The following is a 26,668-nucleotide window of genomic DNA, read 5'->3' as shown; positions in this document are numbered from 1 at the left end:
GAATCATGGGTTACCATCAAGCATAGCAATATATATATTATGGGGCTCACAGAAGGAGAAGAAAGAGAAAAAGGAAGAAGAAATATTCAAAGAAATAATGGCAGAAAACTTCCCAAAGTTAATATGCTGGTTTGAATCTGTGACATGCCCCAGAAGAGTCTGTGTTCTTTTAATCCATCCCTGTGTAAGCAGACCTATTGTGGGTAGTATCTTCTGCATAGGTTGTTTCCATGGAGATATGACCCAGCCCATTCAAGGTGGGTCTTAATCCCCTTGCTGGAATGCTTTATGAGAGGATAAAAGACATTCTGGAGAGAACTCAGAGAAAGAAAATGCCCAAAAGAAAACCAGACAGATCCATCAGGAGCTGAGAGAGCCATTTTGAAACCAGAACACAGGAGAGAAGGACCAGAAACATCGCCATGTGCCTTCCCATAGGCCAGAAGCCTTTCCTCAGAGAGGGTATCTCCCTTTGAATGCCTTAATTAGGACATTTTCATGGCTTAGAACTGCAAATCTGTAACCTAACAAATCCCCTTTGTAAAAGTCAATCCATTTTTGGTATATTGCATTCCAGTAGCTTTAGCAAATTGAAATAGTTAATGAAAGACATGAATATACACATCGAAGAAGCCCTAATGAATCCCAAACAGGAGAACCACAAAGAGAACCATGCCCAGACAGGACAAGGACAAGAAGAGAGTTCTGAAATCTGCAAGAGAAAAGCAATATGTTTTGTACAAAGGAGTCCCAATAAAATTAAGTGCTAAAGTCTCATCAGAAACCATGATGGCAGGAGGCAAGAAGGCAGTGGAAGGAAATATTTAAAGTGCTGAAAGAAAGCATTTTCCAACCAAGAGCTTTATATCCAGCAAGAATGCCCTTCAAAAAGGAGGAAATATTAAGATATTCCTAGATAAACAAAACCTAAGGAGTTTGTCACCACTAGATCTGTACTACAACTAATGTTAAAGGGAGTTCTTTAAAGTAAAAGGAAAGAATCAAAGTAGGAAAAAGAAATAAAGACCTCCAGTAAAGTTAATCATATAGGGAATAATAAATGCCAATACTGTCATATTATATTTTTTGGTATATAACTCCACTTTTTATTTCTTACAGGTTCTAAAATTCAAATGCATAAAAAGAAATGATAGGGTGGACAGTGGTGGCTCAGTGGCAGAGTTCTTGTCTGCCATGCCAGAGACCTGGGTTAGATTTCTGGAGCCTGCCCATGCAAAAAAAGAAAGAAATGATAAATCTATGGATTTGGGTACACAATGTTTGAGGACATAATGGTGGAAGGAGGGTTATAGGAATAATATGTATGAACTGAATTTAGTTGGTATCAAATCAAACATTAAATTGATTTAGTATGTTAAATTTAAGGCCCATAGTAACTACAAAGAAAAATATATACAGAAAAAAATGAGAAGGAACTCAAAGTGGTACAATACAAAAAATGCAAATAAATATGAAAGTAGGCATTAATGAAAAACTGAGGGACAAAAAAGATATAATACTTACATAGACCAAATAATGACAGAAGAAGATCCTATAATATCAGTATTATTGTAGATATAAATGGACTAAACTCTCCAGTCAAAAGGTAGAGATTAGTAGAATAAATAAAACATAAGACCCAATCATATGCTGTGTAGAAGAGACTCACCTGAAAGTCAAAGGCAAGTAGGTTAAAGGTGAAAGGATGGTGAAGAAATGTGATATACCAGAAAGAGAACAGCTTTTAAAAGGGGAGATTTATTAAGTTGTAAGTTTACAGTTCTAAGCCCATGATAATGTCCAAATTAAAGCAAGGTTATAGAAATGTCCAATCTAAAGCATCCAGGGAAAGATACCCTTGGTTCAAGAAGGATGATGAAGTTCAGGATTTCTCTTCCAACTAGAAACACCCATGGCAAACATGGCGACATCTGCTAGTTTTCTCTTCAGGCTTCTTGTTTCATGAAGCTCCCCCAGGGGTGTTTTCCTTCTTCATATCCAAAAATCTCTGGCTGTGTGGCTCTGTGGTTCTCGTGGTTCTGAAGTTTTCTCCAAAATGTTTCCTCTTTTAAAGGATTCCAGTAAATGAATCAAGACCCACCTGGAATGGGTGGACTCAGATCTCCCTCTAATCGAAGGTTAATACCCACAATTGGGTGTGTCACATCTCCATGGAGATATTCTAATCAAGATTCCAATTTACAGAGCTTAATAGGAATTAAAAGAAACAGCTGACTCTACAAGATGGCTCAGGATTAAAACATGGCTTTTCTAGGGCACATAATCCTTTCAAACTGGCACAGATGGAGGAAAATATACCATGCAAATAGTAACCATAAGAGAGCTGGGGTAGCTATCCTAACAACTGATAAAATAGACTAAGTCAAAAACTGTTATAAGGGACAAAGTAGGTTACTATGTATTGATAAAGGGGTCAATTCAACAAGAAGACATAATACTTATAAATATGTAGGTACCTAATGGCAAAGCCCCAAAATATATGAAGCAAATATAGACAGATTTGAAGGGAGAAATAGAAAGTTCTATATTAATAGCAGGGGACTTCAGTACACCATTTTCAATAATGGATAGAGAATCTAGACAGAAAATCAATAGAGAAATAGAAGACTTGAATGATTCTCTAAACCAACTACCTAACAGACATATATATAACGCTTCACACAATAGCAGCAGAATACACATTCTTCTCTAGTGCACATGGATCATTCTTCAGGACAGACCATATGTCGTCATAAAACAAATCTCAATAAATTTAAAAAATATTGAAATCATATAATGTATCTTCTCCAATCACAATGGAATGAAGCAAGAAGTTAATAACAGAGGGAGAACTGAAAGATCACAATATGTGGAAACTAAATAATACCCTCTTAAACAACCAATGGGTCAAAGCAGAAATCACAACATCTTAAGCAAATGGAAATGAATTTACCCAAAACTTATGGAATGCAGAAAAGGCAGTGCTAAGAGGGAAATCTATAGTGCTAAAAGTACACATTAAAAAAGAAAAAGATCTGACATCAAAGACCCACTCTCAGAACTGGAGGATCTAGAAAAAGAAGAGTAACTAAACCCAAAGTAAATAAGATTAGAGTAGAGATTAATGAAATAGAGAATTAAAAAAAAAAAAAGAATCAATGAAACCAAAAGTTGGTTCTTTGAAAAGATCACTAAATTCAACAAACCTTTAGCTAAAACTGACAAAGAAAAAAATAGAGACACCAATAACTAAAATCAGAAATGAAAGGGGGGGCATTATACTGACACCATGAAATAAAAAGAACTCTAAGAGGATACTATGAATAACTGTATAACACAAATTAGATGAAATGGACAAATTCCTAGAAACACAAACTACCTATAGTGACTCAAGAAGAAACAGATCTCAATAGACTAACAACAAGTAGAGAGATTAAATCAGTAATCAAAAACATTCCAACAAAGAAAAGCCCAGGACTAGATGGCTTTATAGGGAAATTTTACCAAACATTCCAAGAAGAATTAACACCAATCCTGCTTAAACTAGTTAGAAACTAAAATACAGATTGCCAAAGGATGAGGTGGGGGTGGGGGGAGTATAAATTACTAGAATAAAATTTTTTTTAAACCATGGGATTATGCAACAAGCCAACCCTAATATAAACTATGGATTATAATTAATAGTACAATTATAACGAAATCTTTTATCAATTGTAACAATGCACCACACCAACACAATGTATTAATAATATGGAAAGCTGTGTGTAAATGGGGATATATGGGAACTCAGTTTTCTGCGTGATTTCCCTATAAACCTATAACTTCTCTCATTAAAACAAAAAACAAAACTAAAAAGGTGGTTTTTCATATGGCCACTATATTAGTGTACTATTGTTATTACTATTAATGATAAAATATTATCTTTCATGAAAGCTCGTAGGAAAATCTGAGTTGAAAGGAAAAAAGTAAAAACATAAATGCCGGATTAGGAAAATTATGCTGAAAGGGACAAGTGTGAAATTTGCCAGCCAGGTATACTATTATGACAACTGCTGACATAGTATGTATAATATAAAACCAAAGAAGAATCATTTACTTCACTTTGGGGCAAGGAACTTAAAGAAAAAACAAACATGAGGTCAACGCATATGTTAAACTATTTAGTATGAAAGTGAGAATCAGTGAAACAAACAAATATTTTCTTTATTTTGATGTTCGCTTGAACTTCCAAAAATAGGTTGGATTAATCACTATAAGATTTAAGATCAGTAACTAGTCAAAGAGTCCATAACTCCACATAGTAAGGCATAAAATATTTACAAAAATAAATCAGGCTCTGTACTGCCCCTTGCAAAGGGGATAACTGTTGTCTAACCAACTGAGACCTGTCACCTATTTTGGCTTCCTTGTTTCAAGATGAACTCAGGAAATGAAACGGCAATTTACAACTGGATGGGCATTATTTTAATTATTAGAGTTTTCTTCTTTTATTGAACATTTACTTTTGGAAGCTGTGGACTTCACAAGTAGGGTCAATCCATATGTATTGAGAGGTATAGGAAGGTCAAGATAGCCATCTTCTACATCTGAAATTGCCAGTACCAACATATTAGACAACAACAGAGGACAAGTTAGTCCTATACCTCTCAGATGTCCTCTATTAGCATAAATGATAGGTTCAGACACCACACGATCTAGTCACTACTTCTCCAAATTTTTAGATTTCCTTTACCAGTACTTTTCAAAATTAACCTAGGATACCCAACAGGAAGTGGTAAAGAAAGTACATTAAAACAAAACAAAACAAAGAAACTACAGTGCCATCTACTAACGTTTTTATGACTTTTTAAAAAAAAGACTGGAACTGAAATCTACAAGGAGTTGTAGGGTTGAAAACCAAACACTTAAACCTGAACAATAATATTTTAGGTGGCCCCATTAATAATTAAGATCTAAAGCCTCTCCTCCAGAAGGACCTTATCATAAGTACAAAGGTATACAGGTATATGTTGTGTGTGTATATATAAATGTAAATATAATATATATATAGTTTTAATAACATGCTAGGTTGTTTTTTTTTTGTGGGGGGCAAGCACTGGGAAATGAACCCAGGTCTCCTGCATGGCAGGTGAGAACGCTGCCACTGAGCCACTGTTGCCCGCTCAAACACTAGTTTTTAACTAAGAATTGTGTGAAGGGAGCTCCTCTCAGGAATATTTGCATTTTAACAGAACGAACAAATTTCTAATAGTGCAAATGTCTAACTTATAGCAGGTGAGTTGGGAAGTTCAAGTGGAATTTGAGAACAGGAGTGTTTTGACAATGTCTCCCAAATCACTCCAAACTGCAAGTCACCAAGATTCTGATTCATTTGTTTATCTTTATGAATATTTAACTTATTAAGGACTATCTAGACATCCAAAGTCAACACTCTTCATTTTTTATCTTGAAATGCCTTTTAAGGAAGTATATGTCAAGGCCTTACTCTATATCATTTTTCTCAGCTGGTGATTTTGCCCCTCAGCCTGGGAACATATGAAATATCTAGAGAAAATTTTGGTTATCACAACTGGAAGAGGGGGTTTTCCTACTGTCGTGTAGTGGGTAGAGGTCAGGGATGCTGCTAAACATCCTCCAATGCGCAGGAAATCACCCCACAACAAAGAGTTATCTGGGACAAAGTAGTATCAATAGTGCCAAGGTTGAGAAACTATTCCATATGAGGCAACTGCTATAAAGTTGATATTTGGATGACATAAACATCAATGCCAGGGAAGCTACTGTGCCCATTTGTGGTGGTCTGAAACTGTATGTTACCCAGAAAATGATGTTCTTAAAGCTAATCCATTCCTGTGGGTATAAACCTATTGTAAGTAGGACCTTTTGATGAGGTTACTTCAGTTAAGGTGTGGCCCAGGATGAATCTTAATCCTCTATCTAGAGTCCTTTACAAATGGGAAATACAGAGAAAGGAAAAGCCACAGGAGCAAGGAACTGAAATCAGCGGAGCCTGGAATGGAATGGAGAGACTGGCAGACAACACCAGGTGCCTTGCCATGTGGCAGAGGAGCCAAGAATCACTGGAAGGTGGTCTTTGGGAAGAAAGCATGGCCTTAATGATGACTTGAAGTGAGCATTCTCACAGTCTCAAACTATAAGCTAATAAATTTCCATTTTTTAAAGCCAATCCATTTCACAGTATCTCTTTGAGCAGCCTAGGAAACTAAAACACCATCTAAAGAGTGAAAATGACCATAGTTTGGAAGGATTTGCACTGTTTTCTTAACATTTCTGGGACATCTTAATCCTGTCTCTGAATTATTTAAATTGCTTTTTCAAAACAGTCAAGTGAATAAAATGAAGAAGCTGTATATAGTTCATGTAAGTTTTTCTATTTTGGAAATAGAAATCTTGATTAAAATTGACATTTCTGAAACTCTAATTGCTAGTTACTGCATTGCTAGGGAAAAAATTAAAAAACATTTCCAAGACTAGCCAGATGGGAAGTCTCATATCAGATATGAAATTATAAGTCAATGTTCATATTCCAACCAGAAGAAAAATTCTGTTTATGTATTTTTAATTCTGCTTAAACAGTAAGTAATACATTTTCCTAATTAATTCCTAATTCCTACTATTAATTAGTTAACTAATTTTCTAACATTGGGTTTAATGCCCCAAATCTTACTAGATTATTAATAAGTAGAACTGAGTTTTTATAAGAATACTCAGTATATTAAGAGCTTCATAAATTCTAATGGGATTGGAATAGTTTTTGTTATCACAAGTTGATATCTCCTTGTAAACATATCATCTCCCTGTGGAAACTTAAAATGTCCATTTTTCAAAACCTATTTTTGATTAAAGTGTGATACCGTGATTCAGTTTACTCTAGAAACGCAGAAACACAAATGTCGCCTTAACAGCAACACCCTGAGTCTTAGGAACGTGACCAGCACTGCTGCTCTTCCACTTCTGGGCACTCTCCTTTTGTCACTTCCCTCTCTTCCACTTCCTTTCCTTCTGCCATTCTCCTAAAGCAGGGAGGAGGGATGGAAAACAGTTTAAATGGTTCCTTCTGTCATCGCTGATCCTGAAAATTTTCCCAAACAGGAAAATGTGGCCTGATGAAGGCTTTCATTTACTGAATTTGATCTCAGTCCTTCCAAACATAACAATCTTCAAGCCATGAAGAAAGGCTCTTTTTTGAGAGTCTTGCTTTTGGTAGACTTGTGGAGCAGTTTCCCTTTATTTGAAAGTCTGCTGAAGGCCACGAAGAAGGAATTACAAATTGAGGTACATCTCTTGCTAATTGCTTGGGCTTGACAAATAGAGTAATCAAAATAAAGAAGTGTGCACAGCTTTAAAAAAGCCCTATCTGTTTGACATAATATAGCAGTAAGATGGCTAGGCAAATAAATGGCATTCCTTAACATAATCACTTAATGTTGCCCCCAAAACTCAAGTCTCACTGCTTTATCACTTGCAAAGTTTGATGGTAATAAAGTTGATTGTTAATTTGAAGATATCAACTGTTCAACATTTAGAGTTGTTAATGACAGCAAAGGAACACAAAAAAGGAAAAATAGTTTTTAGCAGCCCAAATTCACTGCTAATTGCTTGTGCATTCATTACAGGCTGACCAGAGTTAATTATTTAATTAAGCTAAAACTAACAGCCTTAGAGACTTTCTAGATTGTCAATTACCTCAGCATGACCTACTGAAATGTGTACTTAACTCAAGACATGTTTTACCCTTTCCAATAGCAATACATGGTACTCTTATTGCATGATAATTTATACTTAGAAGGTAAAAAAAAAAAAAAAACTTTTTTTTAAGGTTCTCCTTAAAATACACACTGTGGAAACTTAAGAATGTCAAATATTTTAAACATGAGCTCCTGCTCATTTTATTCAATGACCTACATTCAGGAGAAGTCAATATAATCTACTTTAAGTAGACAGAGAGAATAGATACACAAAAGAGAAATCAAATATCATTAGGTACACATTATTGAATGTACTTTTCACAATGTTATCAAAATGCCAAACAAGTGTCTTTTGTGATGCTCTGCAGTATTTCACTATATAAAATTATATTATTTAATTTCACATAAATACAATTTTTAAAGTCATAGAAGTTTTTTAAAGCTGCAAGGAAAGTGATAGATCATTAAGAATAAATTCTTCACTTTAAATGAGAAACAGAGGTTGCAAGAAATGAAAATGACTTGCCCAAAGTCACATAGATGGTTGTTAGAATCAGAAGTAGAACTGGTATATATAAAATCCTTCCACACTGATTTCTATTGTTACAATTTCAGACTATACTGTCACTTCTCCTGCTTCCTAGGAAATACTGAAACAGAGCATCTATAGAGGACAAGAACTTTTTTTTTCCCAAAAGAAGGCTTTGATTCATAGAATTTCACCTCACCAAGGAAACAAATATAAAACTATCTCTATTCCAAGTCAATTAAATGCCCTGAGATGTATTCTAAGCTGAACAGTCAAGGAAGTAAGTTAAAAACAAGATATAGTTTGCTATGTACAACTAAAGAGGAAGACATGATAAACGTTTGGTTGGATTTTACTAGTACTCAACCAATTAAATTGCACTCTGATATTTTGTTCCTAGGAATCTGATCCTAAATCTTTGGTTCATAAACCATAAAGCAACATTTACTAAGCCTCCCTTTGGGAAAGGCACCTCCCAACAAAGTACAAATGCATTCTAAAGCATTTTTTTTCCCACCTTCACATCCCTTGATCATGGAATATCAGGTCTGTTCCTCTGAAAGGACATACCCTGATCTTTAAGCAATAATTGTTTCAGGCAAGTGCCAACAATGAACATACAGTTCTTTTCAGCCAAGCAAAGGAAGATGATTTTCCTTTTTACTGCCTCTTAAAGCTGAACATCAACTGTTTCACCACTTCTGATTCAAATCCATTAATTAAAATAAATATAAAGTAAAAATCTCTCTTTCAGCCAGGAGGAAAAGGACAGATGGGGAAGCGGGGGCGGCAGAGATAGCTGATGTCTTCTTAGAGAAGGAAAAAAAGGGAAAGAAAAACAAGCAGTATGAAATTGGGGGAGGGGGAGTTAATTAAAAGAGATAAAGGGAGCTTGAATTTAATTTACAGTTCAGAACTATTTTAGGTCCCATAATAACTGTTTACTAAAAAGAAAGGAGAGAAAACCTGTCTAATATCAACTTGGTGGCAAAGGATATAATGACCTACAAAAATAGTAATACCTGCCTGGTAAAGCTTCAGGAGCAAAAGCTCCTCTTCACTATTAACCTGCAAAAGCCACACCTAAAGGTTCCTTCTGCTTTTTCTTCCCCTCAACTTCCCTTCTCTATTCTCCTACTTTTTAATTTCTTTCCCCCTTGCTTCCCATCGTTTGATATAAGAGACTGCCAAGGAAGAGACAAGGAATCAGTTTCAGTCCTTCTCCATCCCAACCCTACATGCAATGGCCTATAAAATTATAGTTTGAAAACGATGTCTACAGCTTGTATCACACACACAACCTCTGAAATTTATTAGTGCAATGAGTATACTTAAAAAGCTCACCTCAGCACTAAAAATTCCTGAGCTTAGCCCAGCAATTAGACCAAACAGCCATTAAAGCAAAGTGATATGATTTCAGATAGCCAGAACAAGTTAAACCAGAGTGGGTCAGGGTTTCTTTTTAAGATCTTAATGGAAATAGAGCTAAAACAGTTATGGCATAATAACTTAGATAAATGAGAGGAAAGAAAATATATGTTTGATTTTGTCTGACTTGTCCTTGAAATTGTCTCCATCTTCCATACTGGGCTGATAAGATACTCGAAGCATCTCTAAGATTATCTCCCACAACCATGAAGGAATTGAGATCTAGTGAGGTTGTGACTTGTCTAATAACAAACAGCTAATTAATGGCAACACCATGACTAGAACCAGGTCTTCTGACTTTGCAACTATTTTTTTCTTACAACTTAACACTCATTCATGATGGATGAGAAACATATGCTAACATCTTTGCTGAAAGGAAAACCACGATATGAATCCAAAATATTTCAAATATAATTAAGTTTAAGTTACTCTAAAAGTAATATAGACACTGTTTTTAACCACGGTGTATACTAAAATAAAAGGCAGGTATAGAAGTAAGGTGGCAAAAACTACTAGGAAAAAAGAAACCTTCCTGCTGCAACCCACTGCACACATACACACACATTTACAGGCTGAGAACTCTGAAGCATTTGAGAAAGTCAATGTTTTTATACTCCTTCAATCAGGTCCTAGTGCAACCAAAAGAGATAAATACACAAAATGAATTCTGAACATTTAAGGAAAAGTGAGGTCACATATCTTGTGCATTTAAGAAAATTAACCCTCAGAAAGATGAAAGCTAGGAGAAAAAGGATGAAAGACACAAGTACAAGCCTAGTTTCTTCATTCATAAGAATGAAGAGATCATATACATGAGCAGGTAGAGGTAAGAGGAGATAAAAGATGGGGGGCTCTTTCAGTTCTCCTTGCTTCCTGATTAATTAAGCAACTGTATTAAAAAAAATCTCAGCTTTACTCATGCTGTGTGCTTCCCCCATTCCTAAATTTAATCGACGTGGGCAGGAGGTGGGATTTAAGCTTTAGCAGTCTTACCTATCACCAGAGCTGTCAGCTCATGAAAGAGAAAATGTGGGGAAAATATACTTTAAGAAAAAGACTGCCAAAGCAACAGCTCATCAGCAAGCCCTGTCAGCTCTACCTAGAAAATACATTCTTTATCTTCATACTAGTTCTAGCTCCCTTGTCTTTCCTCTGTATTACTGCCTCCAATATCTGCTGTTAAATTGGCCCTTCCCTCCTTATAATTCATTCTCTTGCAGCAGTCCAAGAGATCTTTAAAAACATAAAATCGATTAAGTCACTCCCTAGTTCAAAACTCACCAAAGGTTTCTTTTTGCTCTTTTAATAATCCAACCCCTTACTATGAACTACAAGGTCCAAGACATAATGTGACCCTTGCCTACCTCTCCCACTTCATCTCCTCTAGGAACCCTGCAGCTCACTATGCAATCTAACTCCACAGGAACTTCATTCTTTTCCCCAAAAATACCAAGCTCCTTCCCACCTCGTTAAAGTCCTGGTATCTAAAATCTGGTTTAACAATTCAAGAGCTGGTTCCTGGTTCCATGGCTGACTCCTTAATATTCAGGAGCATCTTATGGTCACCCCTGACAATCCAGCCACACACACGCACCATACCATCCCATCACCCTGTTTATTGTCTTCCTAACGGTTATCTCTGCCTTAAATTATGTTGCTCATTTACTTTTACTGCGCGACCACCCCTCCCCAAGTTGCAGGTAAATTCCTTGAGAATTCAGAGTTGTCTTCCTTGTTCAGTGCTCAATCTCTAGAGCTTAAAACACCTGGCACCCAGTGGATACTCACTACTTACAAAATGAGAAATGCCATCTATTCCAAACCCTGTTTTTGTCACGTATTATCCGAGTACTTGTTCATTATCACGTCTCTGTTTCCTTTTCTGCAGTTCTTTTTGTCTTCATTCGGCTCACAGCAGCAGAGAAGCACTAAAAAGAAGGATGCTAATGTTAAGATTAATCCACTCAGTCAGAGCCACCAGCAGAAGACCAAGCAAAGGGCTTGTTAGGGCAAAAGCCCTTAGGGTTGATATCATACATTAGTGTAGCTCTGAAGGGCAACATCAAAAGAATTATGGAAGTAGCCTATTGTGGCCTAAAAAAAGTATCACATGCCTTGTGGATACTGATCGGTTCTCAAAAAACTTTAGTGTGTAGAAGATTCAGATACAGTTGGTCTCAAGTTAGAGTTGGTTTCTGTACTTTCAACAGACATCCCCAGCTGGTTCTGATACAGGCAGTCTTTGGACACTTTTAATTCTTAGGCCAAAGGATGAATAGCAAGGGAGTTAGGGATGGTACCACCAGGTAGATAGCTCAGCCTATAAAATAACCCTAAAAAAAAAACTCTACCCTGAAGGTGATTTTCAAGACAAGTCAAATTCTATTTCAATATTTGCTGAGTATTATTTCAAATCATTAGTCTTTACTACAGTTTTTTTTTCATTTTAAAACTATAATAATAGCCTCTATTTATAGGGCAGCACCTATGGTTTAGATACTGTCAACAGTGATTTACATACGTACCATATTGTCTCACGGTATAGACAAAAATAATGAGCTGCTGTAAAGTAACCACACAGCTATTAAGAAGTGACGGATTTGGAAATCAAACAAATCTGTCTTTTACTGAAGTCTATATTCTATGGAGTCTACATCTCTCTCTAATTATACTTTATTAGTAGTAAAACCGATAAATAAAAATTCAGATTTGTAAATGAAGGATGGGAAAATAGGATTTCCCCCTTTTCCCTTAACTTCAATATTTCCATTTTAGAAAAGATTGCATGGGATTTCTTCATATGCTGAACTTTGACAGTTTATTTAAATAATTTAACCTCAGCGTGGCAGCCTCAGAAAAACAATCTTAAAAGTCCTTTTCCAAAGCAAATAATCACCCTCTTAGAATCACCTAGCATTAAGAGCTGGCAAGAGCTGGCTCACTATTAACAGATACTGAGTGGTTCTCAAACTGGACTGACAATCAATTATAACTCCTGGAGCAATTTAAAAATAATTTCAGGTCTCAATCCAGGTCTTCTGAATTGGAATTTCTGGGGTGTGACCAGAAATCTTTATTTTTATAAAGCTCTTGAGAAGCTTCTGATGGGTAGCAGGGTTCAGAACCGCTGTTAACCTAACCCTAGTATCCCACAAATGAATTAACCGAGGACCTGCAAGAGTAGAATCTGCCTAAAGATACAGCTTTTAAGTGGTACAATAAGCTGGAAAAACAATATTCTGATTCTCCATCAAGTCTTATATGGGTTATAAAAACTGTACCTATCTCGTCTCTGTTGCTTATCCCCTGCCAAATACTAAGGTGTGTCCTTGTGCAATTCATCCCTTCTCTGCCAACTGGTGACAATAATAATGACTGCCTTTTTAGAGTTGCTGTGAGGATTTAACAGTGTAGCATCCGTTATGTAATACATGTAACATAGTATCTGGCATACAGTGAGTGGTCAAAACTAGGTTACCTAGCCAGATAAAGATAAGCATGTCTATTTTAACTGGAGAAGATTTACTTAACCACTCCAAATTTTAAAATGAACAAGAAATCCACGTTTTGCTTTCGAAGTTCGAAAGGACTTTAAACTCAGGTCTAAGTTTAAAGTCATAGTATCTAACTTCTTTTTCCAGTCATCTGCTTAGCTCACTTCACAGAGAATAATGCCTCGAAGGTGAAGGTCAAGAGCTTGTCTGATTCTTGCAGAGGATGCCTCAGAATCATCTGTGAATCAATTTCTGAATGACGACCAGGAATCTGCATTTTAAAAACGTCCTCTCTCCACCAACCGGGTGTTTCTTAGGCAAACCCAAGTTCGATAACATCTAACATACAGAATCCATGACCACAGCAAATGGCCTTTCAAGTCTTCTCAGCAAGAAACTATCATGTTCTCATCAGACCCTGATGGAAACAACAGCTGGGCCCGGCTGTGCAAAGTAACCGTAGTGATCAACAGAGACCGCCTCCACCCTTCCAACTTCTAAAAAGCTTAGGAAATTACGACAGCGTCGTTCTGCAATCCCAAAGCAAGACGGTGCTGCCTAGGCGACCACGAGGAGCTAAAATTTATTTAACAGCCTCCTACCCAGGGACGAAGCCACCGGAAGATGACCCTGCGTGGCCGACCAGGCCCTACAGGCGCCAAAAGGTTAACGACCCTCCAGCCCTGCTCCTAGTCAGGGCCAAGCGCCTCCTCCACTGCCGGGTCCAGCTGCAGGAAGTTCGTCAGCCCAGGCTTCTAGGAATGCCGGGAGTTGTAGTTAAGTAGTAGTTACTTCTCTTGCACCCCACTTCACTTTTTTTTTATAAGAGAAAACACCTTGGAACCCTAAGAAAGAGTCGCCTTATGCCCACCATGTCTAATGTTCCTTTCCTGTTCCAGTTGACAAAGGGAATTTTCGCAGAAGTCATACAGAATGCCGAACTACAAGCCCCAGCATGCTCTGCGAAGCGTGCGGCGCGCCGGGCAACCGTCGTGGGTGCGGGCCGCATGAATGGAGCGTCGGGCGTAAGGCAAAGCCTGGCACGGTCCGCGCGGCGGCTACCTGCTCGCAAGCGTGAGTGCGGGGAGCGGGCCGTGCGCGTGCGCGCTCGGAGGGGGCGCGAGGCGGGCGCGCCGGGCAGTTGTCAGCGTGTGGATGCTGAGGTTGGCAGCCGACAGGCGGGTAGTTGAGAGGCCTCCCACCTTACCCTGGGCTGCAGGCAGCCGTGGCGGCCGCCGGCGACCGCAAGGGGCGGAGGAAAGGAGGGGCCCGGCCCCGGCTTGCGGAGGAACAGTCAAGCATGCCCCGAGACAACAACATGGCCTCCCTGATCCAACGGATCGCCCGCCAGGCTTGCCTCACCTTCCGGGGCAGCGGGGGCGGCCGCAGAGCTTCCGACCGCGGCGCGGCGCCAGGCCCCGAGGCGCAGATACCGCCGGGCTTCTCCGAGAATCTGAGCAAGCTGAAAGGCCTGCTGACCCAGATCCGTGCCGAGGACCTCAACATCGCCCCGCGCAAGACCACACTGCAGCCGCTGCCACCCAATCTGCCGCCTGTCACCTACATGCACATCTACGAGACGGACGGCTTCAGCCTTGGCGTGTTCCTGCTTAAGAGCGGTACGTCCATCCCGCTGCACGACCACCCGGGCATGCACGGCATGCTCAAGGTGCTCTACGGCACAGTGCGCATCAGCTGCATGGACAAGCTGGAGGCTGGCTGTGGGCAACGACCGCGGGCCCCGCCGCCGGAGAAGCAGTTCGAGCCGCCGCTGCAGGCCCGGGAGCGGGAAGCCCTGCGGCCGGGTGTGCTCCGTTCGCGCGCGGAATACACCGAGGCCAGCGGCCCCTGCGTCCTCACGCCTCACCGGGACAACCTGCACCAGATCGATGCCGTGGACGGGCCCGCTGCCTTCCTGGACATCCTGGCCCCACCCTACGACCCCGACGACGGCCGAGACTGCCACTATTACCGGGTTCTGGAACCGGTCAGGTCCAAGGAGGACTCCGGCTCGGCCTGTGACCTGCCCCGAGAGGTGTGGCTCCTGGAGACACCGCAGGCCGATGACTTCTGGTGCGAGGGGGAGCCCTATCCAGGTCCCAAGGTCTTCCCTTGAGGCCACCGGCACCCGGAAGCGGTGGGCAGAAGACGTGCCCTACTGTGATCTGGGCCCGGCTGCCCTCAACCCACCAAAAGGGCTATTCCTACCCCCTCGGCCTTTGACGTTGGATCCACTGGAATGGGCAGTAGCCGCTTCCTCGGGAACCATGGAAAGCGCGGGCGACTGAACACCAGCCACCGGGCCTGGTTGTGGGGGCGGGGAACCCCGAAAAGCTAGGTTGTATTCTGGCTTTGCCACTGCCACCACGATTTTGATTTGGGGGTTGGGTAAGGGACTATCTGAAGTGCTTCCATCCTAAAGCCATAATGAAAATATTCTCCCTCTATTCCCTACCCTATGCAGAATACACTGAAGAGTTCTTTTTTCCCTCTTCCATAAATAGGGTTTGTGTTTCTCTTTTACTCCTCATTGTAAGAGTTTTAACTTATTGACTGTGCATGACCTGGTGATTTGAATTGTTTTTAGTTCAAGTCATTGGTAAAAACTAGGTTTAACGGGATGAACTACTGGTTAAAGTGAGTGTCCTATTCGTTGTAAAAAAAAAAAAAAATCCGTTTTCAGATCTGGGAATCATTTCCCAAACATAACTATGCATGTAGAGGACAAGATGTATTTTCTTTCCTCCCCTTGTCCAGTAGCTATTTCTGGTTCACTAGGGCATAACCTACTAAGAAATTCAGCACCTGCATATCTCAGTGACAAGTGGTTTAGAACTTATCTTCCTCATGAGCCTCCAGCTCTGAGTTGAGCAGATTTACCTTTAATGCAAAAACTCTGTTATCCTCAAATGACTTATTTTTCCTCTTTTAATGAACATAAGATTCAGAAAAACTGAATCCATTATGCTTCCAGGTAACTGAATGTAAAACACCCCTAGCCACCTGTTGAATTTCATACCCCTATTTACGTCCAGTACTTTCCAGCAAAGGTAAAGAAAAATATGTTGATGAATGTTTCACATTCTCTCAGGGCTGGTGGTTCTAGCTTTGTTGTTGTTGACAGTGTTATCTCAGAACCCCTCAAACAGGAGACAGTGAGTGTTTCATTAATATGCCTCTCTATAGGAAAAAAGAGAAGGGATAGATGATCAAGGATAGAGAGTTGAGAATTAACTTTAGTACTAGCCACCTCCCACTCCCAGCCCCTTGTGCTATCTGTGACTAGTTTTATTTTTGTCTTTTTTAATAGGCTGAGCAACTTTACCTTGTTTACAAATGTATTGACACCATTTGCTTCAGGCCATATTCCCCCCTTTTTACTATGTATAGGATTTCCTTTTCACAAAACTTTTAATGAAAACAAGCTGAAGAAATAAATGCATTAAAATTTGCCCAGCTGTTGTCTAAGCCCTCTTGATCTTTGCCCATGTGGCAGTAGAGTTCTACTACCTGTAATAAAGCGAGATTAGCTATTGGAGGAAAGTGTTGGCTGTAAGGAAACAGTATGTGCTTTTGCCTCTTTTTGCTTGTTGGGTTACAGAAGCCCAGGGTGAAGGAATATTTGTCTCCAGTTTTTTAATTAGCTTAAATAAACAAGTTCTTAAGGAAAGATTTTTTTAACAAAAAAGATGTTTGTTCAGTGTGACATACACTCCATTGTAAAACCTGACACAGGCATAATATGTGCCTAATGCAAAGCATTTCCTCCTGGAATGCTAAAATTGTCTTATTGTAGCTTCACATTCTGGTGTGGTTTAATGTACCTGGGGGGGCAGTTTGAAGCAATCTTCATATACTCAGTTTGAAAATAAGTTCTAGATATGCAAATGGTGACTTTCTTAGAAAAGTCTTCACAAAATAAACTGTTTGAGCTTTTTGTAGCACAGTAATGAACCTGTATGGTTATCATATACCTACCTTTTTAAAATTCTGTTGTAGCAAAATGATTAACTTACAAAGCTTGTTGATAATGGTGTATATGTTTGTTTTAATATATATTGGAGTACATTAAACCTACAAAAATTCATTCTGGCAATAGGATAATGGTAAAAGAAGAATTGCTTTTCAAAACTTTATCATGAAAAAGGTTGTACAGGCCTCAATTACAAGCAATTTTGAGGGGGGAAACTAAGAAGAACTGAAATCATTGCAGACCCAAACAGCAACCAATAACAGTGAAACTTTGGGTTCACTAATAAATTCTGAGTAAATTAATGGTGAAAACAAAATTTAACTTGTTTTAGTGAGCCACAAAGGAAAGAATATTTTCATTACAGAAAAAAAATGTGGTGCAGAAAAACCTTGCACCTCTATGCATAAATGTTAGTCATGACTGACTACATGTGCTACTGTTTTTCCCATATATTCCTGCAACGTAGACTATGTTTTGGTTAACAACTATGGGATAAAAGTTATCTTCCTTAGGGAAGACAAATGAGCACAATGCTATAAATCATTTGACTTTTGTGTTAAATACAAATGCAATAATTGCCTCTCATGGATGAGAAATCGTCTGTCTAAATATTTAGCTTTTTAGTCCTCAAGTTATGTCAATGACCATTTATATTAAAGGAGAACAGTATTGTGTACCTGCCTATTAAGTTAGGAGAACTGATTTTTACTAAGCTTGATTTGCATAGATTGATTATACCAACAATTGTTTATTAATGTAAATGGTGGCCTACTTTTTAATGTAATATGCGTTTTGTCACCAGGAGTGGGTTCTGTGACCTTTTAACATTTATAGCCTTTAACTTCTCCCAGAATCTGCATTTTTACCCCCTCTTTCTAAGTGCCTCAATCTTAACATCTTGGCATCTTAGGAGGACTTTGTCATCACTTATATATTCCAGTTGGTTCTGAGTCTTGTTCTCTGCCCAATGAAAAAGCAATATAACTTTAATTTAGGACTCTGCCGAGTGCTGTTCAACCCTAACCTGAGGGCAGTGCCACTCCACTGTAACTGTGCTAGTTTGAATTCAGAACTTCAGGTTACTTAAAGTAGCCGACCACTGATCACTTGCAGTGTAATGAGGCATTTACTGTCAAAAAGGAAACCATTTGTTAATCCTCATGTAAATAATCTTTACAGCCAGGAATGTTTGCATTTCCTGGATTAAAATAATTCAGTATACTTTTGGAAAATAAAGACATGTTGAAATTGTTTAGAGGTAAATCTTATTTGCTTATTGGAAAATGGAGAAGGGAAGTATTTCCTATTAGGTCTTCGTTTTGATCTACTGTTAAGGTTCATGTGATCTATGCTATAAGATTATGTTGTTCCAGAAATTGTTGGCCTTCTGCATATTTCTAAAGTCCAAGTAACAATATAAATTTAAGTAAAAAGTTTATTTACTTGACTGTAAGCTTTGAAACATTCTGATTAGAAACATCTGAAAATATTTTATGGCTAATCATATTATTTTGCTTCCTTTATATTTTGTCTAAGTACAATAAAGCTAGTGCAAGAAAACAAAAATACTACCATCCTAGAAGAAAAAAATCTTAGGACTTAAATATTTTCGTTTTTTATAGAATTCATAAGTTGTAATTTGGACTGTTAGCATTATAGACACTTGTTGATGTGGACCATTCTTTACCACACAAAAAAAATTGTGTTGGCTGTTAAAAATCACTGCAGCCATTTTTTTTTTTGCATGGTCAGGCACCAAGAATCAAACCCGGATCTCCGGCATGGCCACCATCACCCTGCCCACTAGCCATTTTTAATATCTACAAAACTACTTTCCTTAATTTTGTTAACGTTAGGATACTGAAATTTAAAAACCTGGTTTCTGAGCACTGAAAAACTTTATTTTTGGGTCGATAGACCTGTTTTTAATGTGTGTTGGACCATCTAAAAGCATGAATTTTTAAGGAAGTACTCTCTAGAAGTTATTTTTAATAAAAACTCCCAGCAGCAGCTGAAACAATGTTATTATTCTATAAAACATAAGAGATCTGAAGGAGCAGGCTTATCTTTACATGCTTTATTTCTTGAGCAAAGTAAAAAATCAGATGCCAGTGTAAAGAACCCTGAAGGTTTCAAGGACAGAACAAAATCTGATGAAAGATAGTGGCCTAACATGTTGCAATCCAGCAACAAAAGCCACAAAGTTGACTGAGGAAACACTGAGGTATGGTGTTCCTTATGGCATGTTATTGCCATCACACCAAGGCAGCATCCAGGTGAAAGTGATTATCTAGCCCAATTTGGCTAATCTTATTCCTTTCTACTGCTTTGTAAATGCTTGTTATATTATTTGTTTGAAGTGCTTTGAAACTAAACTTTGCAAGATAATTATATCGCACAGAACTTGGGTATAACTGTATTTCAATATAATGAAATCTTAGGGAAGTATTCATTAAAAACACAGTTATCAAAATGTGGCATTGTTTTACACATTTATCAAAATATGTCCAGCAAGGATGATAATATGTTGGTAAATTGGGAAATGTGAATAAATGGAAAAATAGTAACTGTTACTAGAAAACTGTGACACTGAAGTTTTGAAATCTCTAATAAGTAGTTAGAAAAACATCATGTATCTTTCAAATACAGAGGGAAGAAATACCAAAGAAACAGTAAATTACCTCCACAAACTGGATCTCAAATTTTAGCGCTGGTCAGGTGGTTTCCAAGAGTAAACACCATCTGCTGATCTGAAATAAAGGCCATCACTTACCAGTCAAGGCTAAGAGACTCTTAACAGGGGCAAACGATAAACAAATTAAGGTTTTTTCAGATGATCTAGCTCAATGTGGATAGTCTGACATGTTAAACCTGTGTGAGGATCCAGTGGCAGTGGATGAAGTGATATTTAGGCACAGATTTTTGGATAAAGATAACTTCACAATGAAACAATTTGTCCTCATAGATGGATAAACAAGTATTTTTTGATAAATTTATAAAAATCACTTCAAAAGTCTTGCAGTAATATGAACCTATAACACATTATTTTGCAAACCATTATAAAGTACCTTGAAGGACTTTATTTACCTATTCAGATTGACTTTCTTGGAGCTTAAGGCTAATGTACACTATAGTATCTAACAAGCTAGAAAATTTGACAGTCTCTAGCACCATCAAATTTAGGGCAGATTAATGATCCTTCAGAATCAGGGTAATCAACTGAGGAGTGAAGTCTAGAGAGAAATGAGTCCTGGGGTAATTCCTGTGGCAGCCCTTTAATGCTGTCATCAGCAGTGTCTGAGAGGATTTTTGATCAGAAGAGGTGATAGCTCTTTTCAAAAAGTTTTCTGTGGTCATGAGACTAATCCTGGAAACCTGAAAGTCATTTCCAGCTTGACCACGCCACCACACTTTCCACAAAGCCACATCTCGTCTGAGTTCCAGGCTCTGGTCAGGGTTTGAAAGCAGTCACAAATGTGTAGTCTCCGAGTGGGCACTTGTTTGTAAGTATTTATTTTCCGGAGCCTACTCAGGAACGGAGAGAGACTATAGGCTGTTTTAGAGGACGGAACAATGAGTCAAAACAACGCCTCCCCATTTTTACACTAATGCATAGGGGAAATCCCCAGAACACTAGCACCCGATTATGAATGGAGTTTGCTTTGGGGTTAGAGGGCTGGTGTTGACAAATGAGCAAAGAAAATTTGGAGGTCCTGACTTGGTCAAAGCACTTTCGCCTACTGGTAGTTAGAATGCTGTTTTTTTAGTAGTACCACAGCCATTAGATGACTGCTGAAGTCTCACTCAATAAATCTTTCATAAATGATTTTGGCAGCAAAAATATTGTTGAAAAGTATTTATTTACACTATAGTCACAAACTATCCATTATCTGAAATTCAGTTAGTGGTTTTGCATTAGAATAGATCATTTATATTTCCACAACTATTAAGAGCTAATAACCAAACAAGTCAGCTCCATTAACTATTTACATTCTTATCTGAAATTTGACTACAAAGGTAACACTCTTAAGTCACAAAACAGCATACAAAAATATACTTTCTAAAAAAAATTCCAAATATTAATAGGCAGAAATATACAGCCATCCTAAACCCAGGGAATGATTTTTTTTTCCATAGTAAGGCAGCCCATTTACATGCAGACACTACCATTGTCTACATCACACAAGGCACCAAGGACACTTCCAACACAATTGCATGCATCCTACTTTCAGAGAATAAATGTACATCCCCCTTTAAATAAGTTAAACTCTGATTAATTTCAAGAGATCATAAATGCTTTACTTTTTTTTTCCCAAAGGTTCAGAACTTGGAGAACAGTGCACATCAAAAATACACAAAATCTGGGTGAATATACACTGAAAAAATAGTCTTTGTTTCTCAAACAACTCAAAAAGGAGCAGATATTGCCATGTCCCTCCCATCACATTGCACTTCTGTTCTCTGAGTTTATAATACATATTGCTTAAAGGGTTGAGACGACTAGATAGACTTTGACTCACTGTTCTAGGACAGCTGAATGCGGCATAAAGGCCATGCTTTGTTCACTGTACAGCATACCCCAAATCAGTCCCAAGCCATAAAGTGCACATCAGTTTTGCTTTTTGCTGTCCCCGCTGGAAGGGATCAGCATCTCCCAACCTATTGTAGAAAAAAATTGCAAATCAACTCTGATATCCAGAGTCAAAAACCTGTAATGGGTCAAAACAAAGGGGAGGAGAGTAGCAAAACCTAGTCAGACAACCCTTTTAAGCAGGGTCAGACCTCAGTCCTGTAGGCCAGGGCTCCCCACTAAGCCCCTTTCCAAGCCTCCCTGTTACATTGGGGTGATAGTCAACTCATCTATGAGAGACTAAAGTGGGCCAAGTTCTAGGAAAGCCCTGAAGTGGAAAGGGGGACAGTGCTGGACTCCACCAAGACCCTTTGCCCAGTGAAGGGAGGGAAGGGCAGTGGAGGGTGGTAGTGTTTGTGGTGCAGCTTGCGCGGATGAAGGGCCTCCGGGGCTTTCAGGAACTGGTATGTCAGCCTGAGTCTGATCTCAAGGTGTCCGGGTCCGCGAGGAGCAAGGGGCCAGTGGCCCTCCGCCCATAGGGCCACTGTTGCTGCTGCACAGGCCCCCCCCAGCCTGTGTGCCCCCGGCGCAGGAAGCGGTGGAAGCAGCCGGCACTGATGATGAAGGGGCACTGCTTTTCCTCTCCTTCTGCCTCAGGTGGATCTTGGTATGGCGCTTCCTCTCGTCACTCCTGGCAAACTTGCGGCCACAGTAGTCACAGGCGAAGGGCTTCTCGCCGGTGTGGGTGCGGATATGAGTGGTAAGGTGGTCACTGCGGCTGAAGTTGCGCATGCAAATCCGACACTGGAAGGGCTTGTGACCCGTGTGGATTCGGATATGCCGTGTCAGCTCGTCGGAGCGGGAAAAGCGCCTGTCACAGCCTTCTGCTGGGCAAGGGTAAGGCCGTTCATGCACGGGGGTCTTGCTGGGTCTGTTTGGATACTTGCGAGGCCTAAGAATGGGCCGCAGTGGCAGATGGTGGGGGTTATAGGCGGCGGCCGCTGCTGCTGAGCTGCTACCAGGCAGCCGGGGTCCCTCACTGCCTCCACTGCCCCCTGGCCCTGTGGGCCCAGCACTGGGGCCCCCCAGAGTAAAGTTGCGGATGGTGGAGAGTGGAGTGAGTGGAGGAGGGACTCGAAGGGAGTCCAGGGGGCAGGGAAAGGGCTTGCGGTCTGGGCCAGCTGTACCATGTAGGTCTCTCTGGCACTGAGGTGGGAAAAATCCAGGGTAGTCTGGGATCATGGGAAAGAGGCCTGGATCGGTAGCTGGCTTGGGGGATGGGTAGGAAGGAGGTGGTGGGTAGGCCAGAGAGGAGGAGGTGGAGGTGGTGGCTGCCGACAGGAATGCTGAGGGATCCTGGTAAAGGTCTCCTGCACAGCCAGAATAAGGTGGTGGCGGCGGTGGGGGAGAGTAGAGGTGGTCCAGATCAGGCTGGGTCTGGGACATGGTACACACACCAAGGGGTCCTGTGGCCAATGGGTTGGGGGAAGCAGAGGTGACACTAGACGAGGCTGTGGTCGAAGCTGGGGAAGTGACCCCTTGCAGAATGCCGGCACTCACGATATTGATGATGCCTTCTGGGTAGCAGCTGGCACCAGGGTACTGAGGGTCAATGGAGAACTTGCCCATGTAAGTGAATGTCTGGTTCCTGGGTGCAGAGACAGGTGCAAAGCTGCTGGGATATGGGAGATCCAAGGACCTCTTCTCTCCAGTCATGTCAATGTTGATCATGCCATCTGGGGAGGGAAAATGCAGAATGTAGTTGAAGCAATGAGAATGCCGGCCAAGAATTCCCTTCTCATGGCCTTTCTTAAGTGTTCCTCCCCAAGACCCAGGAGCAGCTCTCAACTGGGGTGAGGGTGGGGACGACACTGAAGTCCAGAGAAAGGAAGAAAAGGTTAGCCCTAGATTTCACTGTGGCAGCCAATACCAGCCTGGAACTCAAGAACAGGAAAGCAGGATGAGCTCCTTAATACACACACACAGCCATCTGTGGCTTTAGCTCCCAATAAAAACACCCAATGATAGCAACAACATTAAAAATTCTCCATCTGGCTGGAACTTCTCTCCCTCTCCTTTGCCTGGGGGTCCCACAGCTAGGACTCCAGAACAGATATCACCTAAGAATGGGCTTATCCCAGCCAGTGCCACGAAGGTGCCAGCCTTAGAGGAAAGCCGGTGATTTCCCAGCAGCTTCTCACCCCTGGCAGCTTCCCTGTCTCCCTCCCTCTCCCACTGCACATCAACCGGAGGCTGCTGGAGGGAGAAGGGGGCTGCGGGGGACGGAGTCTATAGGTTTCCCTTCTCTTCCAACCTTCTCAGCCTTGCGCGCCACCCGCGCGTCCCCGCCCCAGCCTGAAGCTAGTGGCGGGGCTACGAGAAAGGCGCGGGGGCCGCGGGAGACGACTTTCCCCAGCATTGCTAAGGAAACCGGCAGCACCGGTGCCCCCGCGAGCCTTCCTCGGCAGCCCGGGGGCTGCCCCCGCCGTCGCCCGCCCTCCTCCACCATCTCCTCGCCTTGGCCGGTAGGAGCCCCAGCTTTGCTAACCCCCACAACTTCGCGGGCGGAGCGCAGGTGGGCGCGCGTTGCCAGACCGCCCGGGAAGCGCGCACCGAAATTTGCCCTGGGGTTGCTCTGCCCCGGCGGGAGCGGCGGGCGCTTTCCCCAGAGCTTCTTCGCAGCTCGATCTCCAGACGCGCAGCTCTCCCCGGGAGCCCGGGACTTTCCTGTCACTCTGCCCCTACCCCAGAAGAGGAAAATCCGAGTGCCGCCGGCGAGGGGAGCGCGCAAGCCCCCAAGCTGAGGGCAACCTTTTCCATCCTCCTCCCAGCGCCGGGGACTCGGCGCTCCGGGGCGCCCCGCTCGCAGGCGACCTTGCGCTTCTCTCGCGCCCACTTCCAGCGCTCTCGCGGGCTCCTCCTGCACCCAACCCATTCGGGTCTTCTGGGTCAGTTCAATCAACACAGTCCACCTCGCCCCTCAATCCTGTCTTCCGAGTCCCCCACACCCACCGCACCTCACCCACCACCTTTCGCGGCGCAGGTTACCGGCCGCGTAGGGGGTATGCGGCTTACCTCCTGCCACTCCGTTCATCTGATCAAAAGGGCCTCCTAGTTCAGCATTGGGGAAGATGGTCACCGACGTGGCGGCGAGGTCCTCCACAGGGTAGATGTTGTCAGACAGCTGGTGCACAAAACCACTGAGAGTTACTGGAATTTTGTCTACGGCCTTGGCGGTCATCATTTGCTCTTCGCACAACCTGGAGACCCAACTCCCTCGCTACCTGGAGTGTCAGAGAAGCCGTTTTGGAGGGGGTTGGTCTGAGCCTGGGTTGGTATCTCCTTTGGCCCTCCACACTTAAAAGCAGCCACCAAAAGAAAAAGAAAAGAAAAGAAAAGAAATCCAACAGAAATAAAACTAGCAAGCAAGTTGGTTTTTGTTTTTGTAAGAAAGAAGAAAAATGGCTATTTGCCACTGACTCTCTCCCGTCTGTGTTCCGGCTGTTGGGAAGCCAGGAGTTGCTGGTGTAGTGTTATTATTATAACAGTCAGTGTATCCCCTCGCCGAGCTATTAATCAATTGCTGCTCTCTCAGTTAGACGGAAAGTGTTGCTCTAAGTATTTATGGGCAGGTCTTGAATGCCCGTGACGTCGCTGCCCATATATGGACTGAGGAACAGGGCTGGGCCAGGCGGCTTTTGCCGTCACATGGCCTATTTGCATACGAGCTCGGCCGCGCGGGCTCCGCCGGACTCGCGACTCCAGGCTCGCTGCCCGGGAGGACTCGTGCGGTCACCCGGCGCGCGGCCCGAGCTGCAGCCCAGGTCCGGGTTGCAGGACCTGGCGTGGAGAAGACGCGCCAAGAGCCACTCTCCCGCCGCTGCAGGAGAGCACGCGGGCCGGGGCGGCGGCTCAGCCTCCACGGGCGGGGAGGAATTCCGGTTCTCCGGGACTTTCCAAAAAAGGCGAAGATCCGGTGCCGAGGGCTCCGCCTCCCCAGCCCTTGTTTGGGAGCCATTCCGGAAAATTAAACTTCGGAAAGAAACCGAGCGAAGCCGAGACACTACAGTCAAACCCCTACTCACTTTCTTGGCAGCTCAAAACCACAAGCAAAAGGAGGCAGCGAAAAAAAAAAAAAACTGCATACATTCACGGAAGCTGACTGCTTTTTTCTGAATTACTTGGTGGAAAGAAGTGGCTGGTGATAAGAGTGAATGCGGTATTGCTTTTTTGGAAAGTCTGTGCTATTTATACAGGAGCGAAAACGGAACAGGTTCGGGGTTGTTTGTTTGTTTAAGTATTTTGGGCACCTTGGGGTGGGGGGGGGTAGACCCTATGAGAAGTAGAATAAGTGCGGGGAGCTTCAAGAGAAATCCTCAGCCGGAGACATCCCCCTCCCTCTGCCCGCGCGCTCCCCGCCCCCCTTCAGCGGCAGAGCCGCGCGGGCGCCCTTCCCGGCGCGTCTGGGCGGTCGACTGTGTGGGGGCGTCCAGATGGAGGCTTGGACACTCACCCTGCCCCGCCATGCATACACACACACACCCGCTCCACTTCCGCTCTACACACTCCCGCTCCCCTGCCCTCTTCGCACACCCACTCGCACACCTTACGCTACACAGGGACACAGCGGGCCGGCTCGCCCGCAGAGTGCTCGGGTGACAGACGTCGCGCCGGGCCTCGCCCGACATCCTGCGAAGACACCCGTTTTCACCTTCACTACCCGTCCGGACCTCCACGGCACCCCCAGCTCCCCCGAGAGTCCACGCCCTGGGGATGCACCCTGCCTCCATCAGCCCCTTATAACAGATCACACACAGTTGTAGGGGAATTCTCCCTCACCCTGGCCAAGAGCCATCTCGTAAGCCCAGCGCGGTCCCAAGTGACAGCCCATAGCTACTAAAGCCAGTTTCGAGCTTCTACCAACCTTTTGCGGGTAAAAAAGTTGACCCCAGTGGACACCTTTCT

General features: G+C 42.2%; 3 protein-coding genes across 5 annotated transcripts in view; 1 reads left to right on the top strand and 2 right to left on the bottom strand.

Annotated features, from left to right (window-relative positions):
* Nucleotides 1-14,024, bottom strand: part of LOC143653850 (uncharacterized) — a 353,382-nt gene extending 339,358 nt beyond the window's left edge. Inside the window, exons 1-2 of one of the 2 annotated variants that reach the window (XR_013161560.1) lie at nucleotides 13,763-14,024; nucleotides 11,462-11,594 (exon numbers count right to left, since the gene is read on the bottom strand). The gene's annotated coding sequence lies outside the window, so the exon portion shown is untranslated. Of the gene's footprint in view, nucleotides 1-11,461; nucleotides 11,595-13,508; nucleotides 13,739-13,762 lie in introns of those variants that run through there. The other variant, XR_013161561.1, reaches the window with a different exon arrangement.
* A 49-nt stretch (nucleotides 14,025-14,073) lies between these two features.
* Nucleotides 14,074-18,388, top strand: ADO (2-aminoethanethiol dioxygenase). The gene has a single exon (XM_077125176.1). The coding sequence runs from the start codon at nucleotides 14,461-14,463 to the stop codon at nucleotides 15,274-15,276; it is 816 nt and encodes a 271-aa protein (XP_076981291.1). The 5' UTR covers nucleotides 14,074-14,460; the 3' UTR covers nucleotides 15,277-18,388.
* Nucleotides 18,389-20,254: 1,866 nt separating this feature from the next.
* EGR2 (early growth response 2) lies at nucleotides 20,255-25,099 on the bottom strand. 2 transcript variants are annotated; one of them, XM_077125174.1, is made up of 3 exons: nucleotides 24,988-25,087; nucleotides 24,779-24,887; nucleotides 20,255-23,439 (listed from the first exon to the last, which is right to left on the bottom strand). In XM_077125174.1, the coding sequence occupies exons 2-3, from the start codon at nucleotides 24,795-24,797 to the stop codon at nucleotides 22,190-22,192; spliced, it is 1,269 nt and encodes a 422-aa protein (XP_076981289.1). In that variant the 5' UTR covers nucleotides 24,798-24,887; nucleotides 24,988-25,087; the 3' UTR covers nucleotides 20,255-22,189. The 2 variants fall into 2 exon arrangements, with proteins under 2 accessions (XP_076981289.1, XP_076981288.1); XM_077125173.1 differs by having other exon boundaries at nucleotides 20,256-23,439; nucleotides 24,779-25,099.
* Between the last annotated feature and the right edge of the window lie 1,569 nt (nucleotides 25,100-26,668).

This window comes from Tamandua tetradactyla, chromosome 13 (genome assembly GCF_023851605.1).
Source record: "Tamandua tetradactyla isolate mTamTet1 chromosome 13, mTamTet1.pri, whole genome shotgun sequence".
Taxonomy (NCBI): domain Eukaryota; kingdom Metazoa; phylum Chordata; class Mammalia; order Pilosa; family Myrmecophagidae; genus Tamandua; species Tamandua tetradactyla.
This window is presented reverse-complemented; position numbering and strand designations above follow the sequence as displayed.